The sequence below is a fragment of the Bos grunniens genome, chromosome 9 (genome assembly GCF_055505025.1).
Source record: "Bos grunniens cultivar Pamir isolate PY7600 chromosome 9, Bosgru_T2T1.0, whole genome shotgun sequence".
Taxonomy (NCBI): domain Eukaryota; kingdom Metazoa; phylum Chordata; class Mammalia; order Artiodactyla; family Bovidae; genus Bos; species Bos grunniens.
This window is the reverse complement of record NC_141173.1, coordinates 88,405,609-88,424,785: the sequence shown is the minus strand read 5'-3', so window position 1 is coordinate 88,424,785 and position 19,177 is coordinate 88,405,609. Positions and strand designations below refer to the sequence as shown.

Below are 19,177 nucleotides of genomic sequence, written 5' to 3'. Positions count from 1 at the left end.
AAGGTCAGTTTTCATTCCAATCCCAAGAAAGGCAATGCCAAAGAATGCTCAAACTACCGCACAATTGCACTCATCTCACATGCTAGTAAAGTAATGCTCAAAATTCTCCAAGCCAGGCTTCAGCAATACGTGAACCTCAAACTTCCAGATGTTCAAGCTGGTTTTAGAAAAGGCAGAGGAACCAGAAATCAAATTGCCAACATCTGCTGGATCGTGGAAAAAGCAAGAGAGTTCCAAAAAAACATCTATTTCTGTTTTATTGACTATACCAAAGCCTTTGACTGTGTGGATCACAATAAACTGTGGAAAATTCTGAAAGAGATGGGAATACCAGACCACCTGATCTGCCTTTTGAGAAATCTATATGCAGGTCAGGAAGCAACAGTTAGAACTGGACATGGAACAACAGACTGGTTCCAAATAGGAAAAGGAGTTCGTCAAGGCTGTATATTGTCACTCTGCTTATTTAACTTCTATGCAGAGTACATCATGAGAAACACTGGACTGGAAGAAACACAAGCTGGAATCAAGATTGCCGGGAGAAATATCAATCACCTCAGATATGCAGATAACACCACCCTTATGGCAGAAAGTGAAGAGGAACTAAAAAGCCTCTTGATGAAAGTGAAAGAGGAGAGTGAAAAAGTTGGCTTAAAGCTCAACATTCAGAAAACAAAGATCATGGCATCCGGTCCCATCACTTCATGGGAAATAGATGGGGAAACAGTGGAAACAGTGTCAGACTTTATTTTTGGGGGCTCCAAAATCACTGCAGATGGTGACTGCAGCCATGAAATTAAAAGACATTTACTCCTTGGAAGGAAAGTTATGACCGACCTAGATAGCATATTGAAAAGCAGAGACATTACTTTGCCAACAAAGGTTCGTCTAGTCAAGGCTATGGTTTTTCCTGTGGTCACGTATGGATGTGAGAGTTGGACTATGAAGAAGGCTGAACGCCGATGAATTGATGCTTTTGAGCTGTGGTGTTGGAGAAGACTCTTGAGAGTCCCTTGGACTGCAAGGAGATTCAACCAGTCGGTTCTGAAGGAGATCAGCCCTGGATTTCTTTGGAAGGAATGATGCTAAAGCTGAAACTCCAGTACTTTGGCCACCTGATGTGAAGAGTTGACTCATTGGAAAAGACTCTGATGCTGGGAGGGATTGGGGGCAGGAGGAGAAGGGGACGACAGAGGATGAGATGGCTGAATGGCATCACTGACTCGATGGACGTGAGTCTGAGTGAACTCCGGGAGTTGGCGATGGACAGGGAGGCCTGGCGTGCTGCGATTCATGGGGTCGCAAAGAGTCGGACACGACTGAGCGACTGAACTGAACTGAACTTTCATGTCTGGCTTATTATACAGCTCAACATTGTGGCTAATGTCAGAATTCCTTTGCTCTTTAAAGCCAGATGATACTTCATGGAGTGTATACACGGCATTTATTCATTGACCTGTTGATGGATCTGTTGAGTTGCTTCTACCTTTTGGGTACTGTGAATAATGCAGCTATAAACATTGCTGTACTGTGCTATTCTTTTTAACCCTATTAATATATAGTTCAATTTGAGAAACTGACTGTAAAATTGGTTGCCCAGAACACATCGGGCTGATTCTTAAGGAAACACTATATGATACAAATTTCTGAAATTTTCTTTTCCTCCTAGTTAGCAATGTGTGTGTGCTCAGTCCTGTCTAACTTTTTGCAGCCCCATGGACTGTACTCTGCCAGGCTCCTCTGCTCATGGAATTTTCCAGGCAAAAATACTGAAGTGGGGTGCCAGTTCCTATTCCAGGGGATCTTTTTGACCCAGGGATAGAATCCTCATCTCTTGTGTCTCCTGCATTGGCAGGCAGATTCTTTACCATTAGCACCACCATTACAGTTACCCTTAAATTCTTGTATTTCAATTTTTAAATGTTTCTCTAAAAAAATGTGTTTATTAAATAAATAGTGGCACAGATTCTTTAGAGAAAAAAGAACACAACAGACACTAGCAAATGTAAATAAGGAAAACGCCGTTTAACAAAATTAGAACTAAGGTTATATCTCAAATAATTACAAAGGGACATTTTAAATTACAATAAACTTCATACGATTCAGTATGGACACATTTTAAAGCTCAATAAAATCAGCAATTTCCAGGGAAAACACAAGCAAAATTCTCAAACTGACTAAAAAATATCAGTTACTATGATAAAAAATTGAAAACATTGTCAGAGAATGTTATGTTTAAAAAAAGATGTGTGCTACCTCAGATGGTGACCTTTTCAAATGCTCAAAGAACAATATTACCCAGGCTAAATAAAAAACCTCAGAGTATATGTAAATCTTCCCAATTTTTTGAGCAAAATAGGAATAATTCTACTAACAAAGCTCAACAAAGATAGCAGACCAAAAACAAAACAAAAACAATCACACTTATAAGTCCTACTTGTAAATTTTACAGAAAGAATTAGCAATTTAAATTAATCAATAAATTTTAAACATATCTTCACTAAATACATTCAAATAAGATTTATCCAAGCAGTACAGAATAATTAAATATGAGGAAATCTAATATCATATTACAAAAATTGGTTAAATTTTAAAATTATGCAATAATCTTCAAAAATTTCCAAAAGCTATCTGATATTCTTTAATACCCAGTCTGACTTTTAGAAACTTCTTTAGAAGTCCTAAATTTTTTTTTAACATGATTTAAAAATTTTACCTTAAACTGAATCAACAATACTCTTAATGATAAACACTAGAGGCAATATCATTAAAATCAGAAATCAAAATTTAAAAAGGAAGGAAAGATGAAGTGAGAGAGGGAAAGCTAGAAGAAAGAGAGCTTACTCTTGATCATTCTTATTCTGGTCAAGGTAGTAAGAAGGAAACTGTTAACAGACCTCTGGATCGTCACAACTTGGGTGCCACATTCTTCAGCTGCATTTTACCAATCATAAAACTGACATTTTTGTTCCTGTTTATCTATCTCCTGAGTCTATCTATCTCTGAACTCCAAGCAGCAGAGAGAGTGGTGATTATTAATTCATTACACTCAAACCCCAACCATAGGCATTTTTTTCTTCCAGTTTTCAGTTCAGTTCAGTCACTCAGTCGTATCTGACTCTTTGCGACCCCGTGGACTGCAGCACACCAGGCTTCCCTGTCCACCACCAATTCCCGGAGCTTGCTCAAACTCATGTCCATCGAGTCAGTGATGCCATCGGACCATCTCTCCTCTGTCATCCCCTTCTCCTCCTGCCTTCACTCTTTCCCAACACCAGGGTCTTTTCAGTGAATCAGTTCTTCTCATCAGCTGGGCAAAGTATTAGAGCTTCAGCTTCAGCATCAGTCCTTCCAATGAATATTCAGGATTGTATCTTTTTTTTTAGATTCCACGTATAAGTGATATCATTTAATATCTGTGTAGAGACAGGGAACTCTACCCAATACTCTGTAATTACCTATATGGGAAAAAAAATCTGAAAAGAATGGATATATGTATATACATAACTGAATCATTTTGATGTGCATCTGAAACTAAAATAATATTATAAATCAACTATATTCCAAGATAAAATAAAAATTAAATTTAAGAAAGAGGTAAAAAAAGCCTTCATGTGGTGGGGGGAAAGCAAACCTGACCACAAGGTGGCAGGCGTGCGCTTAGAGAGAGTCTCGCCGTCAACTGAGATCAATGCCTGGTTTTGGCAGGGCCAGGCCCCCACTGCGGACTTCGCAAAATGCAGGAGCACGTCCTCTCCTGGGCATGCCATGGTCTCTGGGAAATGGAGGAACAATGGTGTCAGAACCTGAAAGGCAAGAGAGTGGTGCTGGGCGTCATATTCAGGGTGAACTGGAGAACACGACTGAGCCTTCCACAGGGCTGAGGGCATCATTTCACAAGTCTGTTTCCCAGGGCACAAATTCCATAGTATCCTCTTCAGTCTAAACGTTTTCTGGACACTTAGCGGGGAAATCGTGGATTCCGTATCCTCTCTTCTTTTGACTTAAATTGTGTTCCCCCAAAAGGTATGCTTAGGTCCTAACCCCAGTGCCTCGGGATGGGACTTTATTTTGAAATAGAGTCACTGCAGATGTAATGAAGTAAAGTAAGATGAAGTCATACCGGAGGAGTGAAAAGTGAAAGTCGCTCAGTTGAGTCCGAATCTTTGCAACCCCACGGTCTATACAGTGTGTCTAAGGCCAGAATACTGGAGTGGGTAGCCATTCCTTTCTCTGGGGGTTCTTCCCAATTCAGGGATCGAATCCAGGTCTCCTGCATTGTAGGCAGACTCTTTACAGTCTGAACCACCAGGGAAGGGTTGGCTCCAAATCCAACATGGCTGGTGTCCTTATTAAAGGAAGGAAGACATAGAAACAGATGCCCAGGGAGACAGCCATGCGATAATGGAGGCAGAGATTAGAGTGATGTGTCTGCAAGTTAAGGAACACCATAGGTTGTTGGCAAACACCAGAAACCAGCCAAGATAGGAGGGAATTTCCCCTTCAGATTGCAGAGGAAGTATGACTCTGCCCACCCCTTGATTTCAGACTTCTTCCCTTCTCACTCCATACTAGAAATCTGTTCTTTTAAGCCACCCAATTTGTGGTACTTTGTTACAACAGCCCTAGGAAGGTAAGAAACTGGTCTTCCCTGGTGACTCAGTGGTAAAGAATCCACCTGCCAATCAGGAGATGCGGGTTTGATCCCTGGTGGGGAAGATCCCCTGGAGACGGGAATGGCAACCCACTCCATTATTCTTGCCTGGGAAATCCCATGGACAGTGGGGCCTGGAGAGCTACAGTCCATGGGGTCACAGAGTCGAACACAACAACCACCACCTAGAAAACCACTTAAAAGACACTCTTCTAAGAAAAACATGTTCTAATCTTTATCTTCTTTCTAGCCTGGATACTTTATTTGCTGTACCGTTTATGTCATTCTACACTCAGGAGTCTGACCAGGAAGGAAGAGGTTAAACGTTTGGATCAAATTTCAGAGAAAACTCGAGATGGCTCATGGGTTTGCATTCACAGCATCAGACCAAGCTTCCCCACCATTTCAAGGTTCACTTGGCAGTAATGATTTCTTCCCTCCTCCCTTGTTGCCTGCCAGGGAGGCTACCCACCCCCATCTGCCTGTTGGCAGAGAAGGCCCTCAGTGGATGCTATCTGTGTTTTCATCTCACACCCTCAGTCTGGGTGGGAAGAAGGGCAGGAGAGAGGGCTTGTCTCTTTTCTGGAGAGTGTGTCCGTGTGAATGACAACAGAATGAGAGCCAGAAACCATAACCCTCAATCCCAGTGGAATAAAATTAAATCAGAGGTTAAAGTGTTTCAACAAGAATGATAGAATTGAACTGTCTTTTAACTAAGATGCTTCCGGCTCATCCCGCCATCTGTTTAATAGATCATCAACATCAATTACCACTGCTCTGCAGTAAAACAAGGAATAACAGAGCGATGCTAAAAGCAGGATGGCCCCAGGAGAGGAGGCGAGCATTGCTGAGCAGAAGTGTGGTACCAGAGGCTCCCGGAGGGATGGTGGTGGCTGCCTCGCCCAAACAAATCCGTTTCCTCTCGAGGACTTGAGGTGGAGCTGGTATGATGATAACTTACTTCTTTGTTGGTTTCTTCTTTGGGGTTGGGGGCAGTGTGTGTGGAGGTGTTACCATAGTTACCAAAGAAATCAAGACACTATTCAGAAAACTGAATCTCATTACTGACAGGGAAAAGGTGAGTTTTCGGGTCAAAAACACCAGCAGGAATGTTACTGAAGGAAATGTGGAGATGACTACAGGGAGAAATGCAAAATCCAAAGTAACCACAATACCCAGAATTCAGACTCTGTTATGCCCTCTTACTGCTCACACTCTAAAATGACAGTCTTCCTAAGACACAATTACAGGTTAAGTTAATAATCGTGGTTCTACAGGATATCACAGAATTTCCTACCTTACTGTAATTAGACAGGCAGCTTGCCAGCAGCTCATGGCAAAGCCAGAGCTTAATTTTGGATTTAGGCAGCACAAATTGCTTAAGGAGGTTTGGAGCTACTGAGGGATTTTGCTGATTCCCCAGTGATTTTTTCAGCCTCTCTGTTCTTAGAGGAAAGAATTGAAGTCTCACTGGAAAGTATTATCCTGTGCCCCTCATTTCCACATCTGAGAACGACTTCATGGAGGTCAATGGGAGGGAAAATGTGGATGGCCCCACTTCCCACCAGACAACATCAAAGAACCTGAGGGATCCCCCAGCTGACCCCAGCCTCTTGCTTTCCCATTGACAAGTGGCTCACAAGGGTTGCACAAACTAGATACCTGCAGATCTAAAACATTAATCAGATGTCTTGAATATTCTCCCCACCCAGCTTGGAGTTCTATTCCTGTTCAACCACTGACAGAGTGTTTGACCTTAGACAAGTCACTCAGTCTCTCCAATCCTCTTTATCTCATCTATAAAACGAGGACCGCAAATCCTTTTCTTTCTGCCTCACAGGTGGTTGTGAAACTCAAGTGAAATGTGTAAAGAAAGAGCTTGTAATTGGCAAACATATTTACAAAGGGAAGATATTATAGGACTTCCCCTCCATGGGTGGGACTTCCGTCTGCTGACATGAATGAATGACAAGAGGACAGGTCCCCAAGTCTCTGTCAGGAAGATGCCAACAAAAACACACCACACCCTTGGGACTTGACATTTTTTACCTAATGTGCAGATTTGATATGGATTAGGAGTAAAAGACTGCTGGGACAGCAGACACACCAGAATAAGTTCCAGCAGATTAAAAAGAAAAATGGCACCACTTCCTCTTTCCCACTTCCTTCAGGCTCTGAGGGCTCTTCCTGTCAGCCATGACCACTCACCAGCACCTACCAAAGAATAAAAGAGGAAGTGCCAGGAGCACATAGAGACATCTCCTGCATCATTGTTCCCGTTGCTTACCCTTTAGCCAGGCTTGCATCTTAATGTAGAATGGAATAGCAAGGATAGTTCTTGTAAGTTATTAACCACCTGCCTTCTAATAAGATCTTCCCTCATAGCTCAGTTGGTAAAAAATCCGCCTGCAATGCAGGAGACCCCAGTTTGATTCCTGGGTCGGGAAGATCTGCTGGAGAAGGGATAGGCTACCCACTCCAGTATTCTTGGGCTTCCCTTGTGGCTCAGCTGGTAAAGAATCTGTCTGCAATGTGAGAGACCTGGGTTGAATCCCTGGGTTGGAAAGATCCCCTAGAGAAGGGAATGGCTACCCACTCCCATATTCTGGCCTGGAGAATTCCATGGACTGTATAGTCCATGTGGGCACAAAGAGTCGGACACGACTGAGTGACTTTCACTAAATAAATAAAAATAAGCCGAGAGGAGATACTCCACATTCAAGGTCAGGAGGGGCAACCTCGTCCAAGGGAAGGAGCAGCGCCTGGACTTTGCTGGAGCAGCCGTGAAGAGATACCTACGACCAAGGTAAGAGAAACCCAAGTAAGATGGTAGGTGTTGTGAGAGGGCATCAGAGGGCAGACACACTGAAACCATAATCACAGAAAACTAGCCAATCTGATCACATGGACCACAGCCTTGTCTAACTCAATGAAACTAAGCCATGCCTGTGGGAACCACCCAAGACGGACGGGTCACGGTGGAGAGGTCTGACAGAATGTGGTCCACTGGAGAAGGAAATGGCAAACCACTTCAGTATTCTTGCCTTGAGAACCCCATGAACAGTAGGAAAAGGCAAAATGATAGGATACTGAAAGAGGAACTCCCCAGGTTGGTAAGTGCCCAGTATGCTACTGGAGATCAGTGGAGAAATAACTCCAGAAAGAATGAAGGGATGGAGCCAAAGCAAAAACAATACCCAGCTGTGGATGTGACTGGTAATAGAAGCAAGGTCCGATGTTGTAAAAAGCAATATTGCATAGGAACCTGGAATGTCAGGTCCATGAATCAAGGCAAATTGAAAGTGGTCAAACAGGAGATGGCAAGAGTGAACGTCGACATTCTAGGAATCAGCAAACTAAAATGGACTGGAATGGGTGAATTTAACTCAGTTGACCATTATATCTACTACTGTGGGCAAGAATCCCTTAGGAGAAATGGAGTAGCCATCATGGTCAACAAAAGAGTCCGAAATGCAGTACTTGGATGTAATATCAAAAATGACAGAATGATCTCTGTTCGTTTCCAAGGCAAACCATTCAATATCACAGTAATCCAAGCCTATGCCCCAATCAGTAATGCTGAAGAAGCTGAAGTTGAATGGTTCTATGAAGACTTACAAGACCTTTTAGAACTAACACCCAAAAAAGATGTCCTTTTCATTATAGGGGACTGAAATGCAAAAGTAGGAAGTCAAGAAACACCTGGAGTAACAGGCAAATTTGGCCTTGGAATACGGAATGAAGCAGGGCAAAGGCTAATCTAGTTTTGCCAAGAGAACGCACTGGTCATAGCAAACACCTTCTTCCAACCACACAAGAGAAGACTCTGTACATGGACATCACGATGGTCAACACCGAAATCAGATTGATTATATTTTTTGCAGCCAAAGATGGAGAAGCTCTATACAGTCAGCAAAAACAAGACCAGGAGCTGACTGTGGCTCAGAACACGAACTCCTTATTGCCAAATTTAGATGTAAATTGAAGAAAGTAGGGAAAACCACTAGACCATTCAGGTATGACCTAAATCAAATCCCTTATGATTATACAGTGGAAGTGAGAAATAGATTTAAGGGACTAGATCTGATAGACTGAGTGCCTGATGAACTATGGATGGAGGTTCGTGACATTGTACAGGAGACAGGGATCAAGACCATCCCCATGGAAAAGAAATGCAAAAAAGCAAAATGGCTGTCTGGGGAGGCCTTACAAATAGCTGTGAAAAGAAGAGAAGCTAAAAGCAAAGGAGACAAGGAAAGATATAAGCATCTGAATGCAGAGTTCCAAAGAATAGCAAGGAGAGATAAGAAATCCTTCCTCATCAATGAATGCAAAGAAATAGAGGAAAACAACAGAATGGGAAAGACTAGAGATCTCTTCAAGAAAATTAGAGATACCAAGGGAACATTTCATGCAAAGATGGGCTCGATAAAGGACACAAATGGTATGGACCTAACAGAAGCAGAAGATATTAAGAAGAGATGGCAAGAATACACAGAAGAACTGTACAAAAAAGAGCTTCATGACCCAGATAATCATGATGGTGTGATCACTGACCTAGAGCCAGACATCCTGGAATGTGAAGCCAAGTGGGCCTTAGAAAGCATCACTACGAACAAAGCTAGTGGAGGTGATGGAATTCCAGTGGAGCTCTTTCAAATCCTGAAAGAGGATGCTGTGAAAGTGCTGCACTCAATATGCCAGCAAATTTGGAAAACTCAGCAGTGGCCACAGGACTGGAAAAGGTCAGTTTTCATTCCAATCCCAAAGAAAGGCAATGCCAAAGAATGTTCAAACTACTGCACAATTGCACTCATCTCACACGCTAGTAGAATAATGCTCAAAATTCTCCAAGCCAGGCTTCAGCAATACATAAACCATGAACTTCCAGATGTTCAAGCTGGTTTTAGAAAGGCAGAGGAACCAGAGATCAAATTGCCAACATCTGCTGGATCACTGAAAAAGAAGAGAGTTCCAGAAAAAACATCTATTTCTACTTTGTTGACGATGCCAAAGCCTTTGACTGTGTGGATCACAATAAACTGTGGAAAATTCTTCAAGAGATGGGAATATCAGACCACCTGACCTGTCTCTTGAGAAACTTATATGCAGGTTAGGAAGCAACAGTTAGAACTGGACATGGAACAACAGACTGGTTCCAAATAGGAAAAGGAGTCTATCAAGGCTGTATATAGTCACCCTGCTTATTTAACTTCTATGCAGAGTACATCATCAGAAATGCTGGGCTGGAAGAAGCACAAGCTGGAATCAAGATTGCCGGGAGAAATATCAACAACCTCAGATATGCAGATGACACCACCCTTATGGCAGAAAGTGAAGAGGAACTAAAGAGCCTCTTGATGAAAGTGAAAGAGGAGAGTGAAAAAGTTGGCCTAAAGCTCAACATTCAGAAAACGAAGATCATGGCATCTGGTCCCATCACTTCATGGGAAATACATGGGGAAACAGTGGAAACAGTGAGTGGAGTTTACTCAAACTCATGTCCATTGAGTCGGTGATGCCTTCCAGCCATCTCATCCTCTGTCATTCCCTTCTCCTTCTGACCCCAATCCCTCCCAGCATCAGGGTCTTTTCCAGTGAGTCAACTCTTCACATCAGGTGGCCAAAGTATTGGAGTTTCAGCTTCAACATCAGTCCTTCCAATGAATACCCAGGACTGATCTCCTTTAGGATGGACTGGTTGGATATCCTTGCAGTCCAAAGGACTCTCAAGAGTCTTCTCCCACACCACTGTTCAAAAGCATCAATTCTTCGGTGCTCAGCTTTCTTTATAGTCCAACTCTCACATCCATACATGACTACTGGAAAAACCATAGTCTTGATTAGATGGACCTTTGTTGACAAATAATGTCTCTGCTTTTGAATATGCTATCTAGGTTGGTCATAACTTTCCTTCCGAGGAGTAAGCGTCTTTTAATTTCATGGCTGCAGTCACCATCTGCAGTGATTTTGAGCCCAAAAAAAATAAAGTCTGACACTGTTTCCACTGTTTCCCCATCTATTTGCCATGAAGTGATGGGACCAGATGCCATGATCTTCGTTTTCTGAATGTTGAGCTTTAAGCCAACTTTTTCACTTTCCTCTTTCACTTTCATCAAGAGGCTCTTTAGTTCTTCTTCACTTTCTGCCATGAGGATGGTGTCATCTGCATATCTGAGGTTATTGATATTTCTCCAGCAATCTTGATTCCAGCTTGTGCTTCTTCCAGCCCAGTATTTCTCATGATGTACTCTGCATATGATCCAATAATCCCACTATTGGGTATCTATCCAAACAAAAGTATAATTCAGAAAGATACACACACCCCAATGTTCATAGCAGCACTATTTACAATAACCAAGCTATGGAAACCACATGGAGACAACCCAAATGTCCATCAACAGATGAATGGATAAAGAAGATGCAATACGTATATGCAATGAAACGTTACTCCACCATGAAAAAGAATGAAATCATGCCATTTACAGCACCATGGATGGACCCAGAGATTATTATACTGAGTGAAACAAGAAATTAAATATATGTGTAAAATCTAAAATATGACATAAGTGAACTTATCTATGAAATAGAAACTGATTCATAGACGTAGAAAATAAACTGGTGGTTGCCAACAAGGAGGGCAGGTGAGGGAGGAATGCGGTGGGAGCTTGGGATTAGCAGATGCAAACTATTATATAGAAAATGGATAGGCAACAAGATCCTACTGTATAGCACAGGGAACTATATTCAATATCTTGTGAAAAACCATAATTGAAAACATATGAAAGGAGTACATATATATTAATATATTTTTATATAAGTGAATCACATTTCTGTTCAGCAGAAACTAACACAACATTGTAAATCAACTATAACAATAACAAATATATATAAATAAAACAAAATCATTATTGTAAACGGATATGCTACCTTTAGTAAATAAAAATGCAGAATAGAAACTGAGAAAACAAGAGACAGGAAAGACCAGGAGGTTTGGTAGAAGAATTGTCCGTCCCCTCTGGTCACTTCACTGCTGCAGGGTCAGGAAAGGGGGGACAAGTTAAGGAGCTGCGACTTGTCCCAGAGTTCAATTGCCTCTGCTGTCCCAGCAGAAGGGCTCAATTGCCAGCTTTGATTCTTGTGCAAAGGACAGCTTGGAGGAGGTGCTCCCTCAGAGCTCAGAGCTCATTCCCTTTTTCCTCCTCAGCTGGTTTGGCCAGGATAACACACATAACCAGCACCAGCCTTCATGTTTGACTGGTTAGACGGCCTGTCCACTTAACCCACGCTCACAGCAGGCCCTTCTAACTGGCCAGAAAGTGGATGTTTTTTATCTGTGTGTCTCTGCCTGACCCATGGTAGTGCCAATTGATGGGTGTTTGATATAAGGGATTAGCACTGAAGTCTAGATTGCCTAAGGAGACGGGAGCAAGTCAACAGGTCCCTGCCTGTGGGCTTCTGATGGAGATGAGACTGCAGGAAGCAGAGTGAAAATATCCTGAAGACACAGAAAATGGGAAACATATGGAGAAACAGAAAAGCAAATTCCTTCCACTTCTCAGTCCTGTCCAGAGTGGCTCCTACACAGGAGAGTGTCCCCATGGGAGACTTGACCAGTCAGTCTGGCAGAAGGGCCTGTGTGTTCAATGGCTCGTGTCACTTAGGATGACTCCCTCAGTTCAAAGTAAAAAAGGCCAACAAAGGTCCCATTGCCTTCTGTGGCATTTATATACATATTTTTAAAATTTTACCTCTATATTATATAACATGAATGCATCTGAAAGACTTGTATTGAAAAAGAAAGTTCTTATAAAGGACTTGGTGAGTAGGAAGTACTGAATGTCATGTTACTGGTGAGGTGACATGACATCTTCATTGAGTTTTGCTTAACCCGGGAGCCTCTGCAGTCATGGGTTCAGGACTGAACCTAACCATTGTCACCAATCATGAAGCCCCCTGTGTGGAAGTAGCTGAAAACTCCCAGGCACATGAGCACACACTTTGTATTCAATGCAACATTGTACTATTGGAATATTTACTCTCAGTATATCTAGAGATGGGTTTGATATTCTTCTTAAGGATACAAAATATTAATATAACATGTAAAAAGAAACAAACTGCCTTAAACACTGACCCCAAAAAACCTATGTGATAAAGAACAGCAAGCACAACTTTCTTTTCCAGAGTTCAAAAAGGACTGGATACAGACTTTTAAAAAAATTACAAAGTTTCATACCTTTGCATTCTTAAAGTACTATTTGTTTTCAGTATAGGGCAATTACTCTATTTAAAATATGAGATTTTCCTCTGTAGAGATAATATGCTTTCTTTTCTCATTAATTAAATTTAGCCCCCGAGTTGCCCTCACTCATTCTGGGCATTAAGATGCAGATCTGCCCCTGACCTTCATCCTCAGCATGTTTACTGGTCACCAGGCTCGGTGTTCAGGTCTAAGGGGATAACTGTTGACAAGGTGTCTGCCTTCACGGCATTTATTTCCCCGAGGAACAAAGAAGCAAAGTGAGCCAGCATATGGATCTGTGCCAATTGTGACAAGTGCCGCAGGGCAACGACCAGGGTGCTGTGACATAGCCAACAGTCCCCGAGAGTGGCCTGCGGGCGAGACCTGAAGGAGGAGAATGGGCAGAGGAGAGAAGAGGCAAGAACAAGCAAACCAGATGGAAGCAGCGGCAGGTGTCAAAGCTCTGAGGGCCTGCGGGGCCCAACCAGGCAGCAGCGCTGGGGTCTGCAAGGAAGCTGAGAAGGTGCTTGGGCGGGAGCTTGAGTGTATTCTAGAAGGATGGGAAGCCGGTGGGAGATTTCAGCAAGGAGGTAGCATGACTGATTGATAGTTTTTTGAAGATTATTCTTGATTGTGGTGGTGGTTGAATGAATACGCACACACAAATTCACGATACACACACACAGGAGTTCAGGTAAAACTGCTGAAATCAACTCTGTGGATTGCACCATTGTCGATTTCCTGGTTTGATACTATTTGATAGTTATGCAAGACATTACCATTGGGGGAAACTGGGAGATAGGTATATGGGATCTCCTTCTACATTGTTCTTTGCAATTTCTTATGAATCTATAATTATTTCAGAATAAAAGTTTATATCATTTTGAGTCCAGTGTGGAGAATGAATGGGAGGCTTTGCAGGAGGTACAGAAAGACACTGGGGCTTCGAACAGAGATGGAGGTAGAAAGAAGTAGAAGGATTTGAAATGCATTTTAGAAGTGGAAAAAGCAGAAGCTCTCAGCAGATTAGATGTTGCCCAGGCCAGGAATGGGGAGAAGGGGTTGGATGAAGGATAACTCGGTTTTTGGTTTCAGTAGCTCAGTCGATGGTGGTGATGATATTCTATACATTTATTTTTGGAAAAAAAATTCCAGTCAGCTATCAATTCAAAACAACATGCAAACAAGCATCTTGGGGAAAAAATGTATCTTTAGTAATGTTAGGGGACAAAACTTTTTAAAGGGAGTAGATTTCAGACAGTCCAAGAGTTGAACTGAAGTTAGAAACTCTAAACTTTAATCAAGATTTTGCTATGAAATGTGTGACGCTGGACAAGTCACTTCATTCTCTCCAAGTCTCAGTTTTCTCACCTGTTTAAAAAAAAATGAGGAGGGACTAAATAGAAGCTCTCTGAATTTCTGGGTTTAAAATTCTGGAAAACCTGAGGTATTTACGTTGAAGCTGGGTGACTGTGTTTTTACTGACCTCAGGCATGATGAGTAAGACAGCAGTGTGAATTTTCTCTAGACACCATTTCTCACGACATCAGTTGCTTTTAATTCTGTACCTATGCCAACTTTGCATTGCAGGAAGAGCCCTCAAGGGGATCCTAGTCCTGGAAAATCAGCACCTTTGCAAGACACCACAACCAAGATATGGATTGTGACATGATACCCTGGATGCTGCTCTGTCACCCATAAACCACTCAAGCTCTATCTGGCCTACAGCAGGATTAGCTGAGAGACACAGAGAAGCCACTGCTGACCGGCTGAAACTGTATCTGGGCCTGATGGACGGCATCAGTGCACGGCCTGGCTCGTTGCCTGGACACTGCACTGCGTCGGGCCTCCTCAGCTGCCATGTTAGACCGTGTGCTTCCTTGTCCTAGACTATCTGCAGGGTCATCTCCCTGAAGACTTGTTTTGAGTCTGATTTGACTGATGTACTGCACTTATCACACTGTAGGTGTTGCCTGGCCATGTAAATATCTCTTACTAAACAAAGGGAGGGTGATCTTTGAGACGATGTGGCCTCCAGAAGGACGCTAAGCCCTGTTGTTGTTCAATCTCTAAGTCATGTCGAACTCTTTGGAAGGCCATGGACTGTAGCATGCCAGGCTCCTCTGTCTTCCACTGTTTCCCAGAGTTTGCTCAAGTTCATGTCCATTGAGTCGGTGATGCTCTGTAACCATCTAATTCACTCAGCCCCACCTCCTTACAAAAGCCTTAGAGAAATAAAAACTCTGCCCAAGTAGAAGGGTGTTCCATCTTTCCCTTCAGTGGACATTTACTGAGGGCCTGCTATATCACAGGTGCTGCCAGGGGGCTGGGGAGCAGCTGCAGACTTCAGGGGGTCTTGCTGAGGCCACATGTCCCAGACAGAGCAAGACACTCAAAATTTCAGGCCCAGGAACCCCTTCCCCAGTGAGCAAATCGTCTTTCAGATTACATGAAATTTTATTTTTTCAGATGGGAGTGTTCGAGTGATATTAACAGTCTAAACATAACCCTGGGTATCAGAGGTATCATGCTCATGTCTGAAAGTGAAAATGTTAGTCGCTCCGTCATGTCCGACTTCTGAGACCACCACGGACTGTAGCCCACCAGTCATCCATGGGAATCATCCATGGGATTCTCCAGGCAAGAAGACTGGAGTAGATAGCCATTCCCTTCGCCAGGGGATGCTCCTGACCAGGGATTGAACTGGAGTCTCCAGCATTGCAGGAGGATTTCTTTACCATCTGAGACACCAGGGAAGCCACCCTCATGTCTAGTGGGCAGAAAGTTAAAGTTTGAAAGAACTAAACCCGCATCATCACAATTCAAACAGCCAGTGTCTTGCCCTGGGTCCTGCCTGGCCTTTCCTCCCTCTGCTCTCTCATCACTGCAGCTCACTCACAGCCCCACCTGGTGCTTGTCTGCAAGTCTTTTCAGGCAAATCCCTCAAAAGCCTCCAATGACTACCTCTTCTCTACCGAATCGCACCTGAGTTCCTGAACACTTGGCTCCCGTGACCCTCTGGGATTCACCTCCCCTCCACTGGGCGAGCTTTACATCCCTTCTATCACACCCCTACCCCGGGTGGGTGGGACTCACTGCCCCAGGATCCCTTCGCTCACTGTCTTTCTGAGGTTATTTTTAATATAGTAACCCAAATCATAGCCACATTTTAAGACCCAACATAATTGCCCCCTCCTCTCAGGAGAATTCCTTGATTGCTCTAGCATTTGTTACTTTCTCTCCCTTTTCATTTATGGCACGTTTTTATTTTCTCAGTACTTTTCCATCTTGCACTTCACTATGTGTTTTTCCCAGCTGCTTAATATGTCATAGTTGTCCCTCTAATGAAACAGAAAGTGTACTAGCGACAGGCATTCTGTCCCACTCCCTTCTGTGGTCCCCTCTGTAGCTCTGAGCTACAGGGTTGGACACCATATATTAACCAAAGGATTGAAGTAGATCCTCAGTAAATGTAGTACTATTGCTTGAGACTGGGGCTTCAGTGATCAGGGGTCTAAATCTGTCTGGAGTCACCCTGAGTTTCTGGCACAGGTTCGGAAAGTTTCCAGGTTGGCAACACTGCAAAATCATCATTTTGAGCTCGGGTCTTCTCCATCAAGGAAACTGAGGAACTAGTCCTTCCCTCCTCCTGCCCTTCCTTCCATCCTCTGCTCTCACTCCCCACCCTTGTCTTCAGACTAAAACTGCTACCCGCATCCCGCTGGCCTGGGACCAGCAGAATTAATTTAATGGAACGTGTATCACCAATTTGCCCAAAGAAGACCATTCTCCAGAATTCCTTTAAAATTAACCATGAACTAAGATTTCCAATCTCGTAAACTCTATTGACTATACTCCAAACACTCTTTCAAATATTTAAAAATGAATCCATGCATTATGGAGCTATCATCAGTGTGTTCATGCTATTTTGAGTTCTGGGTGGGTTTTGTTTTTTTTTTAATTTGCATTATTTCAAATGCTGTATCCATATTAATCAACATTTTCACACAGCATCTTATTAGCTAGCTTGTATTCCATTATGTTCAAGCAGCACAGTTTGCTAAGTCCATAAAACTGCCTTTAATACGTATTTTCAGCACACTGCATGGTGGGGTGCCATCTGCACTGACCCACTGGGGCCCCATCGGGGAGGAAACCCTGACGTTTCATTTCTCTTTCACAGTCACTGCCACAAATCTTTTTACAGTAGCTGCCTCCAGCTAAATGCCAGATTGCACCTCAAGAATGGGGGTGGGGCAGCTAATTTCTACTCGTCTTTCACCCGTCTCTTTCTATTAGAAGCTCAGTGCAGGCAGTTTTATCACTAGGAGAAGGAATTCAGGCTACTGGTTGGTGTTTTATTTTTACATCCATCTATGCCCTTTTGTGGTCAATGTCACATCAAAAATCATACGTGGGGGTCGTTTGGTACCCATGGTTCTGCACTAGCATTCCTGTGCTGTGAATACAGTTCTGAAGCTCCCAGCATGGCCGGCAGGAAATACCTCAAAGACCCCAGAAGTTGCTGCTCTCACTCTTACTCCCTCTCATTGCCCCTGCCCTCCATCTATTCCATCCAGACATGGAATCCACTGTCTCTGGGAACAGCCAAGAGGCATCATCTGATAGTGAACACATCTGAAAGTCATGTGAAAGGCATCGCTTTCAGATGCAGAGGCATCTGAAAAAATGGACCACGAAACCCTCTACTGAACACACTGCACGTTGGGCCCAGGGAAGTCAGATGTAAATCACACAGAGTCGGCATGTTCACTTGCTAAGGTCTACTGCATATAAAGCAGGCAGTAGAGAATGTTGTTGCCGAGGTACCCACCAGGTATGAAGGGAACTGCAGTCTCTGGCCCCCCGCCCAGCTTCTACCACCCTGGTATCTGAAGATTCACTGCTCCTCTGTCCCCAGCCAGGCCTGTGGGTGGAGCTGACTCCGCCCCCAGCTCCCAGGAGGCAGGGGCACCTGATTGGTTTATGCTAATTACTGTATCTCTTCTTCCTGGCCTCAGTGACTGGTTCAGGGATAGATACTTGACCTGAATGGTCAATATGGCAGGAAGAGACTTGCAGGGGCTTCAGAGAAGGGGGAAAAAGTCTCTTCCATTGGAACCACAGGAGCAAAAGCTCTCTTTCCCTTTGAATGGGACAGAGGGTGGATATAACTGCAGGACCTGCTGGCAGCCCCTCCAGTCCACCTGAGACCTGGGAATGGGGCCAACATCACAGAAGCAGAGCCAAGGAGGGAAAGTGGGGCCCAGTCACACTACAGGGGACCTGAGTCCAACCAGACCTCAGGCCAGGCAGACAACTGGGCCTGTCAGTTACATAAGTGAATCAGCTTCACTACCTGAGCCTGCTTGATTTGTATTTTCTCTTTCTTGCAACACAGTAGTAGAACTTGAGCGTTGTTTGGCTGGGAAAACTGGCAAGACAACAGCTGGCTCTAATATGATGTGATAGGTGCCACTTCCACGGAGGCCAAAACCAAGCAGAAGAAATGATTTGCTCTGACTCAGAGGGAAGGGGTTCTCCTACTTCACAGGAGACCGAGGAGTGACCTGGTGCCCAATTCCCTCCTCAGCCACCTTCACGGGCAATTATAACACCGGCCCTTAGAGTGTTTTCACAGTCTAATGAAACTCCAAGTCAGACGGGAGCACGGCGCCTGAGGTCTCAGAGCTACATGTCACTGTTGGAACCAGAATAGAGACCTACAGATTTTTCAGGATTTTTAAAAATTTTAATCCAGCAAGGTTTTAAAGATTTTTGTTTATAAATTCAAAACTGGTTTGTTATTTTTTAATTATTATGACCCTTTCATTTGGGATCTACCTGCAGTGCGGGAGACCTGGGTTTGATTTCTGGGTTAGGAAGATCCCCTGGAGAAGGGAATGGGCTACCCACTCCAGTATTCTTGCCTGGAGAATCCCATGAACAGAAGAGCCTGGCGGGCCTCAGTCCATGAGGTCACAACCAGTCAGACATGACTGAATGACCTTCACTTCACTTCCCTTGTTAAGCAGTAAATCCAGCTTTTCTCTATATTTGAACTCATCTTCTTTGTTAACTCACAGATAGAGGTGTTGGGGGCTGTAGACATTTTGCAGAGTGGAAAAGTGCTGACTTGGAGGCAATGTTCCAAGTGTCATAGGATCCTATCACGAGGCACGTTGTGATGCTGTTAGACTTCTGAGAAAGCCAGGGAGCAAGCCTTGGGGGGTTTCAAGGCTCCGTGTCCTAGATGTCTATGAGGATGGAGGTGCTTCAGA

General features: G+C 43.6%; 1 protein-coding gene across 4 annotated transcripts in view; it reads right to left on the bottom strand.

The window, feature by feature from the left end:
* The window catches only part of IYD (iodotyrosine deiodinase), a 41,568-nt gene extending 38,550 nt beyond the window's left edge, over positions 1 to 3,018 (bottom strand). The window contains exon 1 of one of the 4 annotated variants that reach the window (XM_086318285.1): positions 2,898 to 3,018. Coding sequence is in view for 2 of the 4 variants with exons in the window: in XM_086318284.1 (XP_086174410.1) it covers positions 2,845 to 2,854 (10 nt within the window). In the remaining 2 variants the exon portion in view is untranslated. Of the gene's footprint in view, positions 1 to 2,844 lie in introns of all 4 variants that reach the window. The other 3 variants (XM_086318283.1, XM_086318284.1, XM_086318282.1) reach the window with 3 other exon arrangements.
* Between the last annotated feature and the right edge of the window lie 16,159 nt (positions 3,019 to 19,177).